We start from the raw sequence: 12,500 nt of genomic DNA on the forward strand, positions 1-12,500 counted from the left end.
AGTGAGTGAGTGAGTGAGTGACTGAGTGAATGAGTGAGTGAGTGAGTGAGTGAGAGAAACGGTGATTAATTATGTACTGAAAGGGTATATAAGAACCGAAACAGTTTGACAAAAGAAAGAAAGAAAGAAAGAAAGAAAAGATGAAATGGATACAAACCTTGGTTAAGGAAACTGCAGCTTCGTTTCAGCGACAACCATTCCGAGTCTGTTATTCGAAAACATGATTTATAATCTGTGTTTGTGTTGTGACCAACAGCTCGTATGACACGGTAAGAGATGTGCCCTTCTCTGGCATCAGTGGAATGTCTTAAGGCATAGAATTTGAGAAGGGGTGAGCCATCAGAAATCCATGGCTGTGTATGAACCCGATAGGTTGCCTGCGGGAAATACAAACAAACACATCCTGAAATAAAGAATAAATTTTTTACATTAGTAAATCTGATCCTTATAGAATTTTGTCAAATATACTAATAATTATAACTATTATTATTTCTAACATACAAATATGGAATTAAACTTTACGGCAAGAGTTTAGTGAACCCCAGTACTTGACTAGTACTTATTTTATCAGCCCCAGAAAAAATAAAGGTAAACTTGTCAATGGTGAGATTTGAACACAAAATGTAAAGACAGCCTTTCTAGCAGTGCTTGGCCGTTTCTACTAACTTTATGCAAGTGTATTGGTTGTATGGCCTTTTTCCGTTTTGACTAAGAAAGAAAAAATGAAATGAAAAATTAATTTCTTTCAAATACAGGTATCTTCCTATTTATACGAATGGAACACAGGTATTCCTGTTGCATGTGATTACAGAAATGTTTGCAGATACTTCGAAATAATAAAAAAAAAGCCATTTCGGGTAGCAAGTAGTTTTCTTGTTGAATATAAAGACCCTTGTTATTTTAATCCGATGTAAAAAGGTTTACTGTTGCTATAGAAATGGTGTTGGTAAATTTATGAAAGTACCTCAAGATACATAGAGAGAGAGAGAGAGAGAGAGAGAGAGAGAGAGAGAGAGGGGGGGGAGATCTATATATGCTTGCATAAAAGTGCCAGAAGCGTAAACGTCACTTGATTTACTTTAGTGTAACTTTAAAATAAACCAATATAATTAGTAAAGTTGAAAATATTAACATGGTTTCTGAAATCTTTTGGGAAACTTCCTATGTTGCTCTTATTAAGCATGCCAAATGGCATCAGCGTATTAGAGCGGTTCCAATAAAAGACCATATTCATTAAACCTCTGCAACTCATAATAGGGTATATGTACACTGACCTCACCAAGAGACCACCTACACAATAAAATAATACGAACAATGAAAGACCACCATGATATGCGAGGGACACGTTCCTTACTTGCGACAATCAATGATCTCACCGTATGTCATCACTACTTCCCAATACTTAAGCACTTAAGCATATATACAATGCTGAGCAATACTTCAACACTATCAAATCGCTTTCTCTTCTTCTCGGCTCAGACATGGAAAACATATTCACATAGAAATAACCGTTGCCTCAATGGTTCAAACACTCTGGGGTGTACACCACCAAAAATAAGTGTAGAGGCGTAGGCAAATGCCGCGCCCCAACCGAGTCTACTTTCACTTCTTTTATTATTTTCTTGTTTCTATTGCAGCTCCCACTAGAATCTATGGGCGTATAAGAATAGAACGAACTGTAAAGACTGTCACGCTCCAGCCCATCCCTACCCTATGGACGAGAGTGGTATAATTCTCGGCTTAGAGAAGACATGGTATAACTGGGCAAAGAAATCCGTCGGCTGCTCCTCGTTGTGCGTGCCATAGAACTGTTCGATCAGAAATGATTGGGGATAGACAATAACAACAACAATAAAATCAACACTAATTATTATTTTTCTTTAGTGTATCCACGTTACTTAGCTGCACCAAATCATGGTCAGAGAAATATTTCAGAATGAATATCCTGATTGATAGAGAATTGTAACATCCACAAATGAAATTCAATGGTAAAGATTACTACAATCTCCGGATGTATCTCGTGGTTCTTTCAAATTTTGTCTATTTTTTTATGCCCATTGATTTTAAACGTACAAAATGTTGTCATAGAAAAAACTGTTTCTATAGAAGGTATAGCACGGAGCCTTTTAAGCTCAACTCTATTCAGTGTCATATGATTTCTCAAATAAAAAGAACAAGTTTTCAGATTATTGAAAATATTTTGTTGTTCGTACTTTTTTCAATAGCATGAAGTGAAATAGTTCCAACCTGGAAATCAAACCGGCTTATTTGCCGTTTAATTTTAATCTACAACCTGTGTTACCATGGTCTAAATAAATAATCTAAAGAAAATAGTAATTGGGAAAAATTGTTTAATCTGATTTCTTTAGACTCCGCTATTTTTCTATCCTCCAACACTTCTTTAGTAATAACCTATGAAGGATAAAAGCTTAAAGCCTCCTATTCAAATATTTATAAAGACAATATTTTCTTGTAGTAAAGTGGTGTGACGAGGATAGAATCGAAATATAATTCCTTCAATTTGGAAGCTAAATATTTAACGAAAACTAATTCTTTAAACATTAATAGAAGCATATATTTGTTAGCTTCAACTTAGTTCATTGCTAGAATCTTAAGAAGATTGAACCAAACGTGAAGAAATGACGGATTTAGTTGAAAGTACACGTTTTAAGCCAGTAGAAATCCTAAACAATATAAGGATTAGATTAGAAGATAATCACTTTCGTTTTTTTTTATTTTAATACATATTTCATTATCTCCTTGAGAAAATATGTAAGAACAACTATGGACAGTGAAACGACAATTACAAAAAAAATGAAATAGATTTGTGCACACAACTTTGAACTGCTGCAAATTGTAGAATGTTGCATTTGGTCAAAGGAATAATATCTCCTTTGTTTTACAATTTTATATATATTTCTATTTACTTTAAAACATTAGCTCCCATCTGCTATTATCTCAGCATAGTTTGACTGGCTGGAATAAAACGATGAGATTGGTTACCACAACAAACAAATATACAAATATAAATAGCTAAGAAGGGATCAGATAAAAAGTAAATATATAATGAGCAAAGAGAAAAAAAGGAGGAAACAAAAAAATGGATAATGGAAAATTGAAAGAGGTAAACAGAAAGAATGAAAGTGAATGTTAAATAAATATGTAAAATTAGTGTAAGAGGTTGAGAAAGAAAAAGAAAAGAAATAATCTTTACAAATTTGCTTTGATATATTTTAGAATAATTTTCTACTTTTCCTTTGAAGAAAATCTAAAGCTTTTGGAAGACAACAAGGAAGTAATTAATTAGAAAAATTCAAATAAAGTAATTCGTGAAGTTTTCTTTGATGCTTTTGTCTCATTCTTTGTTTCTCATCTATATCAACGATTCTATAATTTTATGAGTCATTTAAGAGTAATGGAATTTGAGATCCGATATACATCAGTTTCCCTCACTATTTTTTTTTTTTATCTATTTAGCATTGCATGCTCAACTAAGAGCATGCTGTCCATTCTCAAACAGGTTTGTACAGGAGAGAACATGCATGAGTAGAATATTCCCGAAAGTGGGTAAAAGTGCATTATCTTCTTTCAATTAGTCACATAAATGACTCAAGGGCTGACGGGGTTTCACATATTGTACTCTGATGCCTGCAGTGCACGAAGCCCTCCACTCTTAGGTCACCTATGTAACATTACATTCCAAAAATCTATCTATCAATCAATCTATCTATCTATCTATCTATTTATCTATCTATCTATCTATCTATCTATCTATCTATCTATCTATCTATCTATCTATCTAGAAAGCGACCGAGAGAGAATATATAACTTCTGACACATGATGTAGAAGAAATATGTGTGATCACACGTAATAGCTACAGGAGAGAGAGTAACTTACAGCAACTATTAAAATGAGTCGTAGGGACTGCTTCTACGTGTCTGTATATCCGTAAACTTGTTGGAGAGCACATTAATTACTTAGAGTAAGCTAATTCTATGTGGAATGCTTTGGGGGAGTCCTTTTCCTTCTAAGTCAATTTCATCCGATTCAGTACTATATTCATCTTCCGGTGTGGCTGCAAGCCACGAAACGATTCTGTCGGTTTATGCTTGTAATAAAGGTATAGTTCTCAGATCAGACGACTAGAGGCAGTCCCTGTGAGGCATTTTCATAGTTTTTGTAAGCTTCTTTCTCTCTCTCTCTCTCTCTCTCTCTCTCGTCCTCTTTCTCACTCTCTCTATCTTACTCCCTCTTCCTTCCCCCTCTCTCTATGCGTATGCAGACAGAATTAATGAAGTAAACACTCTTGAGATAATTTTCAAGCGAAACTAATTGAGACGTAAATCATTTTCTCCTGTAGAGAGCGCCTTGTGTCTTTATCACAGGATTTATATACATTGCAAGTCTAAATATATGCTTATTGTACTTATTAAAATGTATAATCAACATATCCATCATCTTTGTCGGCAATCTAACGGAGTCGAGGATGATTTTTCACAATTTTTACCACTTAAGACCCTTGTATGACTAAATAGATCAATGCAGGATCCAGACACACGTTGTCATAATACTTTATTTTATATAATTATTCGTATGTATTTGTTTGTAGGAAGCCCTTCAGAGCGAAGGATTCTATATTTTAAGAAATACGATTGAAACTTGCATGTACATCTGTCTCTCTTTTTCAGTCCATGAGCATATTGTATAGAAGTATTGTTTTCATCCATCGTAAACACAGTATTGGCTAATACTACTATAGATAGGTTCTATAGTACATTGTACAACGAATGCATCAGTAAGTTAATGTTCGAAATAGCTGCTAAGAATGCACTAAATATTCAAACTGATCTATCCGGTTCAATCTAATACTTGAATATTAGTGGCTTTATAAGCAGTATGTCTGTGGATATCTAAGGAGGACGGATAGTTGCTGAAGATAAGCCAGACTGGGATCGAAATGTGCATATTCATAATTTCCCTCTTTTTCTCTTTACGGATATATTGTATAGACATTGTGTTTACATCCAACGTAACAATCAGTGTTGGCTAACATTTATAGTAGATTGTTGTAATTTATACCCATATGCATATACCTACATAGGAGAAAGTATAAATATCACAAGTTCTTTTTCATTACTCCTCTAATTCCAAGCGCAATAAATTATCATTCCGTGATTTTTATGTAACTCCTTTCTGTTGATAAGATCTTTTCAGTAATAAGATCTTTTCAGGATTTTGATTTACAATTGCAAACTTAAGTGTCTTTGAGAAAATCTTGAAAATTTATTTCACCTTTTAGCTTGAAATTTCGTAACTGTGGAATAAAAGATTATTTATTTTCAATACTGACAATGTATTCGTAGTGGAGCAAAGCTAGGTAAGTTCTTTTTATGACAAGTCTGCAGCTTAAATTTGATTCGTTTATAGCTATTTCAAAGTGGCAGCTGACTAAATTTATTAGATACTAAATTTATTAGCTACTAGAGTGCTAACTGAAACTTTATTGCACTGTTTCCTTTTTTAAATCTACTTAACTTTCAATGGTCTGTATCAGCTAGTTGAAAATGTTGAAAATGTTGAAAATGTTGAAAATGTTGAAAATGTTCATTACTTCGAGTAGCAGGAATAGCTAATCTTTAAAGAATTTCGTTAGATTACAAAAGTAAGTTCAATAGAACGGCAAGCAATGAAGTGAGTCAATCTGGCTTGTTTAAACCTCACTGAAGGCATGACTTTCATGAACCTTTTTGCAGTGTAGTCGTATTCTTTACCCTGTTTTCCTCATCATTACTACAAGTGGGAGAAAAGTTTAATATCAACATCATACACCATTTTGCTCCATTTTTCGTTATTTTTCTTTTTTTTTTTTCCATTTAAATAAAACGGTTGTTTCTTCAGCTTAACCATCCTCATTATTTCCATATCATCTTTAGTAAGTAAAAACGCTAAAATATTTTACTCGGAACATTTTTACCTACCCTACCGCTCACAAAGAAGTGAGATAAACAGAGATATGAAGTATAAAGCTCATCAACTTATTGTAAAGTTTATTCCTTGTTTATAGCAGCGAAACTATTTAGAGTCTGATGCAGTGACAATTTATTATATCAGAACTTTGTTTCACACTCCAAACATCGTCATGCTAAATGATTTTTTCAGCTTCTTTTTGTCACTATCTCATCCTCCTTATTTCCGACCTCAACTGATTTTGTCTCTTACTAGTGCATTCTTTGCTCTATCTTTATATGCCAGTTTAAATCAAATAATTCTTAACGCTCCTGTTTACCAATATATATCATTGCCACAATTAGCATTACTAGATTCTATGCTAGACTTATATTTTTGTTTAATGTTGTCAATATGGTTCATTCCTTCTGCGTTAACATTAGCAATGTGATTCTGGTTATCATCTTCATTGTTTTAACCACCGTTATTGCCACCAAAATCAATATATTGTCAAACATCTCATTCAGCTTTAGTCAACTGTTAATATTTACAAAGCATGTTCACTGTTAAAGGTCTTATCACCACCGATATTGTTGCGTTATATATTCCTGTGGTCTTGATGAACTTATTAAAAAAAAAGTTAATTAAAACATATCGTTGAAGAAGACACATATAATAGAACGTCTTATTCCATTTGCTTCTCAAATTTAGATTACAGTGAAGATATTTAGTGGGGGGTTTATTTTTCAAGAGTCAATAATATATGCACCAGTCATATCCTAGCATTGATTCATCTGACTATATTCAAATCTTAAATAAATAGCCTTGTGTTTATACACAATATATTATTAAAGAAATAAAACAGTTTCAATAGAAAACTAAAGTAGTGAATCAGCTGGACTAACGTGAATACTAAAAGCAATAAAACGCGAAATAAACTGTTGCATTGTTCCCTTAAATAAAATCTTCACAAGCAATTCAACACATCGAAATCTCCTGTGAACCCTCCAGTGGATAAATCGGAACCGAGAATATTCACTTAGACAGACAGACAGGCGGGCAGGCAGACAGATAGACAGACAGACAGGCAGACAGACAGACAGATAGATAGATAGATAGATAGATAGATAGATAGATAGATAGATAGATAGATAGATAGATAGATAGATAGATATTGGAAAGTTTGTATAAACTAAAAAAGAAAAAAGAGCTAATGTTCTTTTGGATATAAAGGCGGCGAGCAGGCAGAATCGTTAGCACGTCAGACAAATTGCTTAGCGGTATTGCATCTGTCTTTGCGTTCCACCGAATTCGACTTCGCCTTTCATCCTTTCGGGATCGATAAAATAAGTACCAGTCGACCCCAGTGTTTCACTGGTACTTATTTTAGCGACCTCAGTGAAATTTGAACTCAGAACGTAAAGACGGACAAAATGCCGCTAAGCATTTTGTCCGACGTGCTCACGATTTTGCCACCTTACCCTCTTTTTTTCGGTGTATAATATAAAATGAGTAATATATTATGGTATGCAGTGAAGCATTATTGCCTACATGCATGTTTAATTATATATCTTTGTCTTAATATGCTATTGAAAATCGTATTCAAAACTTATATCTACAAATTCAACGCAGGAAATTTTCAAAATGATTTTCTGCCCTTTATAGAATATTCAGATAAACTATCTATGAACGTGTCAATCTCTTTCTAAGATTTAATAAGATAGGCCGATTTTGTAAAATTAAATAGTATACATTTTTTTATAAAATTTCTTAAAATAGCTTTAATCTTAATTTTATCATAAGATTTACAGTCAAATGATTACAAGATTTTGAAAATATAATTTATCAATTGTTTATGAGTTATCGAATAAACATTACCTGAATTATATTTGATATCTTCGAAAATGAGGTGACATTTTAAATTCTACATTTTGAAGATTTTATTTTCACAATAAATAAAGCTAGAATGACGATCGAATAATATATTTGATCGAGCAGTTTAATGCTTACGCAAAATAGAATCGAAATTTTTGAAGACTTTTATTTAAACACGATTGTTATTAACAACATCGATACCTATAAATAACTCGGACATCTTAGAGATATTAAAGCATAAAACAAATAAAATTCACTGGGAAATATTACTCACCTGCCCATAATAGTGGCCATATTACTGACAAATCTCTGATGGAATGCATTTTGACACCGCTTTCTAGCAAAGCATGGTATATTCTTGATACCACACTTCTTCGTAGAAATATTGGATATTGGTAACAAGACCCTATTTATATATTGTGCTTGATTGTGAGGTTATAAATAACTTTTGAGGGAACTATTGATTATCTGATAGTGTTGCAAGTATCTAAAGGCCTGATATATTCACTCACAATTTTCTAGGTTGATTACTAATACTTCTTAAGTTATTCTATTGTCTTTTATTACATTTTTTTCTTGCATGTAGACTTCTAATTATGAAATAGAATAGAAATATATTCATTCATTCCGGTTTAGCCACAGCAAAGATATAACAATACGTGGAAGTTGACAGTACAGAGACAAGATAAAGATTTTCCTTTCAGCTTATTGATGCTGGCATCTTTGTTCGTATTAGACTCGATATTATCGTGTACTTATGTTCCTTCCCTTAGTTGTTTTGCTAATGCTTTTATTATTATCATTAATTTATACTTCCATTAATTTAGCTGTTGACACCAGCGTTGTCCCTATTATTTTGTTGCCACTTCACAAAAAAAAAGCAGCAGGAACAACAAACAACAAGTAGTAGGTTTAAAAGTTGCTGTTGCTAAAACTACGTATCAGGGAAATCTTTTTCCAACTAAATGAAATATCCTAGCAATAATTTTGTCAATGAACATATTTCATTATAAATTTCTAATGAAATTATGTTCGAGAAAATTTTGAATGGGTAATGGAGACTATCAGGTTCTATGCTTTCTTTTCACATTCTTGAAATATTAACATCATTAAGATTTGAAAGATAGATTTATTCTCATAGATCTCAGTCTTTTTAGAGAGTTATTTCTTTATACATTTGTGTAGTTTTCTATTATAAACGTATTTTCCTGTGTACATCGTGCTTAGGCAGAGTCAATCAAATGACACAATCGTCATCAAAAGAAGAAATATATTGCATAACGACGCTGGTAATATGGGTAATTTAAATTCCACTGAATATTATAAGTTTGTAATTGCTCAGACGTGTTATGTGTAGGATATCTTGCCGATGATTTAACATAATACTTTCACAATTAAGTACAGACTTCTTTGCTTGACTGCTGGAGAAAATGTCATTGCTTTTAGTACCTGAAATGAGGAAGAAAGATTCGACTTTTACCATAGTTAAAAGAATGTACATTATTATTTTCTAGAAAGTTAACAAAGTAAATATTATTACATAATACAGAATAGTTGAGTAGCAAAAATAGTAAAATGTTTCAGTATAAATGTATTGAGTATTTATGCTTTGTCAAGTTAACTTCTAAGTTCCAACTCCAACCCGTTAACTTCGATTTCCATTCTTAAAAGTAAAATGAAGGTCAATAATAACATGAGCCGATTCAATTGAGTATTTCTTCTCAGCTATCATTTTATTTTCGTGAGAAATTGGCTGTGTGGTAAGTAGCTTGCTTACCAACCACATGGTTCCGGGTTCAGTCCCACTGCGTGGCACCTTGGGCAATTGTCTTCTACTATAGCCTCGGGCCGACCAAAGCCTTGTGAGTGAATTTGGTAGACGGAAACGGAAAGAAGCCCGTCGTATATATGTATATATATATGTGTGTGTGTTTGTGTGTCTGTTTTTGTCCCCCCTACATCGCTTGACAACCGATGCTGGTGTGTTTACGTCCTCGTAACTTAGCGGTTCGGCAAAAAGGGACCGATAGAATAAGTACTAGGCTTACAAAGAATAAGTCCCGGGGTCGATTTGCTCGACTAAAGGCGGTGCCCCAGCATGGCCGCAGTCAAATGACTGAAACAAGTAAAAGAGTAAAAGAGTATTATTAAGATCGATGAGGTAATAATTATTAAGAGAATATTGAGGTAGTATAATCATTATTTATTTTCGTATTACTGCGATCAGAGTTCGTATTTCGTGACAATCGATAAAATATATGCCATGAACGAGACAACAACTCTCCTCTCGTACCAGTATTAATCATTATTAGAAATGTAATGTACATATAGAGATTTCCTCGAAACTTCGCTCCAGATCCCAGATAATCTGTTTGCAAATCTCTCATCTGACGTTATATTTCATAAAACTAAAAATTCTTATACAAGTATTCAATGATCTCATCGAGTTTCGTTATGGCCACATGACTCTTAAGCAATCTCATCTGTGTAACATTTGCAATGGTCGCATTTACATCACTTGCTAACGCTTGAGAGATGAGCTCATTTAGGTATTTTAAAAAAACGTTAAAGAATTATTTAGAAGCATCCTGGAATTTAAATTATTAATAAAATACCAGAAAGGTTTCGAGCGAACCTCTAGATTTGCTATAATTCATATAAATTCTGATGAGAGCGTCATATGCAGAATTTTCTTCTTGGGCCTGGATTATTTTGTTTATTATGAATTGTCCATTGTCCATTTCGAAAAGAAAAACGCATTTTAATATGTGTGTGTGTGTGTGTGTGTGTGTGTGTGTGTGTGTGTGTGTGTGTGTGTGTGTGTGTGTGTGTGTGTGTGTGTGTGCGTGCGTGCGTTCGTGCGTGTGTGTGCGTGTGTCGCGCGCGCGTCTGTGCGTGTGTGTGTGTGTACGTGTGCGTGTGCGTACGCATGTATGCATTTATTACATGTACACACAGACATACACACGCCCATGCGCACACGCACAGTTACAGACGGACATTCAGACAGATAGACAGACAGACAGACAGACAGACAGATAGACAGACAGACAGATAGATAGATAGATAGATAGATAGATAGATAGATAGATAGATAGATAGATAGATAGATAGATAAACTCCAAACAAGCGGAGGAATAGAAGAAATGAATTTGAAAATGTACAGAGAATATATTAAAATCAATTAGAATTTAATTATATTTTGAAATTTAGGAATACATTTTACCAGTTTCAATTTAGATTTTCAAAAGTGTATTGTATATGGAGTTATGTCACAAATTATGTCTGTTCTGCCCGTTGTTATAAAAATGATTAGTTTTTAAAGTATAGATGTGACTCAGAATGCTATCCGTTAGCATACAAATTGATTGGTCAACGTTCATGTGACAGTCGCGTGAGAAGGTCACATAAAAGCTTTTCTCCATCGGATATGTTTTATGACAGTTAGAAAAAAGAGATATGTATAGGTGATATACTAATTGTTTACATAAAAGTGTTATGGATAATTATTTTTTATTATTCTACCGAAGAATAATGTTATCAATTAGTGTCAGTTCCCTCCAATTGAACACCCTTTTATGTTAACAAGATGCGGAATAAGTAAGATAACGAAGTGTGAAGTAAGTAAAACATATGACACCTGCTACATGAATTTTGCTTTCTTAAAAACGAGCCAAAGTAAACATTCTACAATAATTCATAGGAAAATGAGACACCCTTTTATGGAGTGGCTTATATTTTTTAATAAACGAACTTTCCTTATTAATTTTTTTAGTCTGGGGTGTTGTCTGCACATTGATAGAGTGGGGAGTTAAAAAAATTTAGGAGATTTGATTTTTGTGCATGTGTTCAGATGTCCACAAAGTGGAATTTGTCTTGTTTTGGGATCACGTATTTGTTGATGATGAACGTTTAATCTCATTCTTAAAATGAGTTTAGTTTCTCCAATGTAGTCTTTCCTGCATTCATTGCATCTGGTGGCATACATTAAATTTTTAATGGCTTTTTGCAGTAAAATCTTGTCCTTATTCAAATTTGTATGTTGTGTCCTTAACTAGGTTCTCATAAGTTCCACAAGTGGATCAGTCACACATTTTAACTATTGATGTTGAGTCCATAGTTGATAATGTCGCGTTGCTAAACAGTTGTTTTAGGGACTTTGGTTGCTTTTGCATTTAATTACTTTGTATGATGCAAGTACCTGTTTTCATTATTTGGTCTTGGCTCAATAACGGTATGTTTTGATGGATAATGTTGAAGGTTTCTATGTTTCTTGGTTTCTGAGTTGTAATCAAAGATACAGTTATCAGTGCATCTGAACCGTTTTTTGCTTTTCGTAATTCCTTAATGTCTACTGCTTTGGCGCGTTCTATTTCATTCTTTATTAGAATCGACGGTCACTTTCTTTCAAATAGCCTGTTTTAAGGAATTCAAGGAGTTTTTTTTTATTCTGAACATCCTGTTCGGATTCTTCTAGCCAAGTTAAATTGAAGAGAAATCTGGTGGATAAAGTTTATTGACATATTCATTTAAGCTGAGGATTAGGCCGTTACTTTAGTTTCAGACTCAGCGATGTTTCAAATAACTAACTCAAATATTCAAATATGTGTGCCACTCTAAATTACAGGTCGGACATTTTTCTAGGCAAACAAAGATAAAGAGCCCTCAAGCGTTATGA

The 12,500-nt window shown here is 33.4% G+C and overlaps 1 protein-coding gene across 8 annotated transcripts in view; it reads right to left on the bottom strand.

Moving 5' to 3' along the window:
* Positions 1 to 12,500, bottom strand: part of LOC106879437 (proto-oncogene tyrosine-protein kinase receptor Ret) — a 355,783-nt gene that overhangs the window by 184,566 nt on the left and 158,717 nt on the right. For all 8 annotated transcript variants that reach the window (XM_089347496.1, XM_052978606.2, XM_089347497.1 and 5 more), the window contains 2 exons: positions 8,097 to 9,271; positions 158 to 403 (listed from right to left, as the gene is read on the bottom strand). In XM_089347496.1, the coding sequence (XP_089203622.1) occupies positions 158 to 403; positions 8,097 to 8,145 (295 nt within the window). In that variant the 5' untranslated portion in view covers positions 8,146 to 9,271. The remainder of the gene's footprint in view (positions 1 to 157; positions 404 to 8,096; positions 9,272 to 12,500) is intronic.

Source organism: Octopus bimaculoides, chromosome 2 (genome assembly GCF_046866305.1).
Source record: "Octopus bimaculoides isolate indiv1 chromosome 2, ASM4686630v1, whole genome shotgun sequence".
Lineage (NCBI taxonomy): Eukaryota > Metazoa > Mollusca > Cephalopoda > Octopoda > Octopodidae > Octopus > Octopus bimaculoides.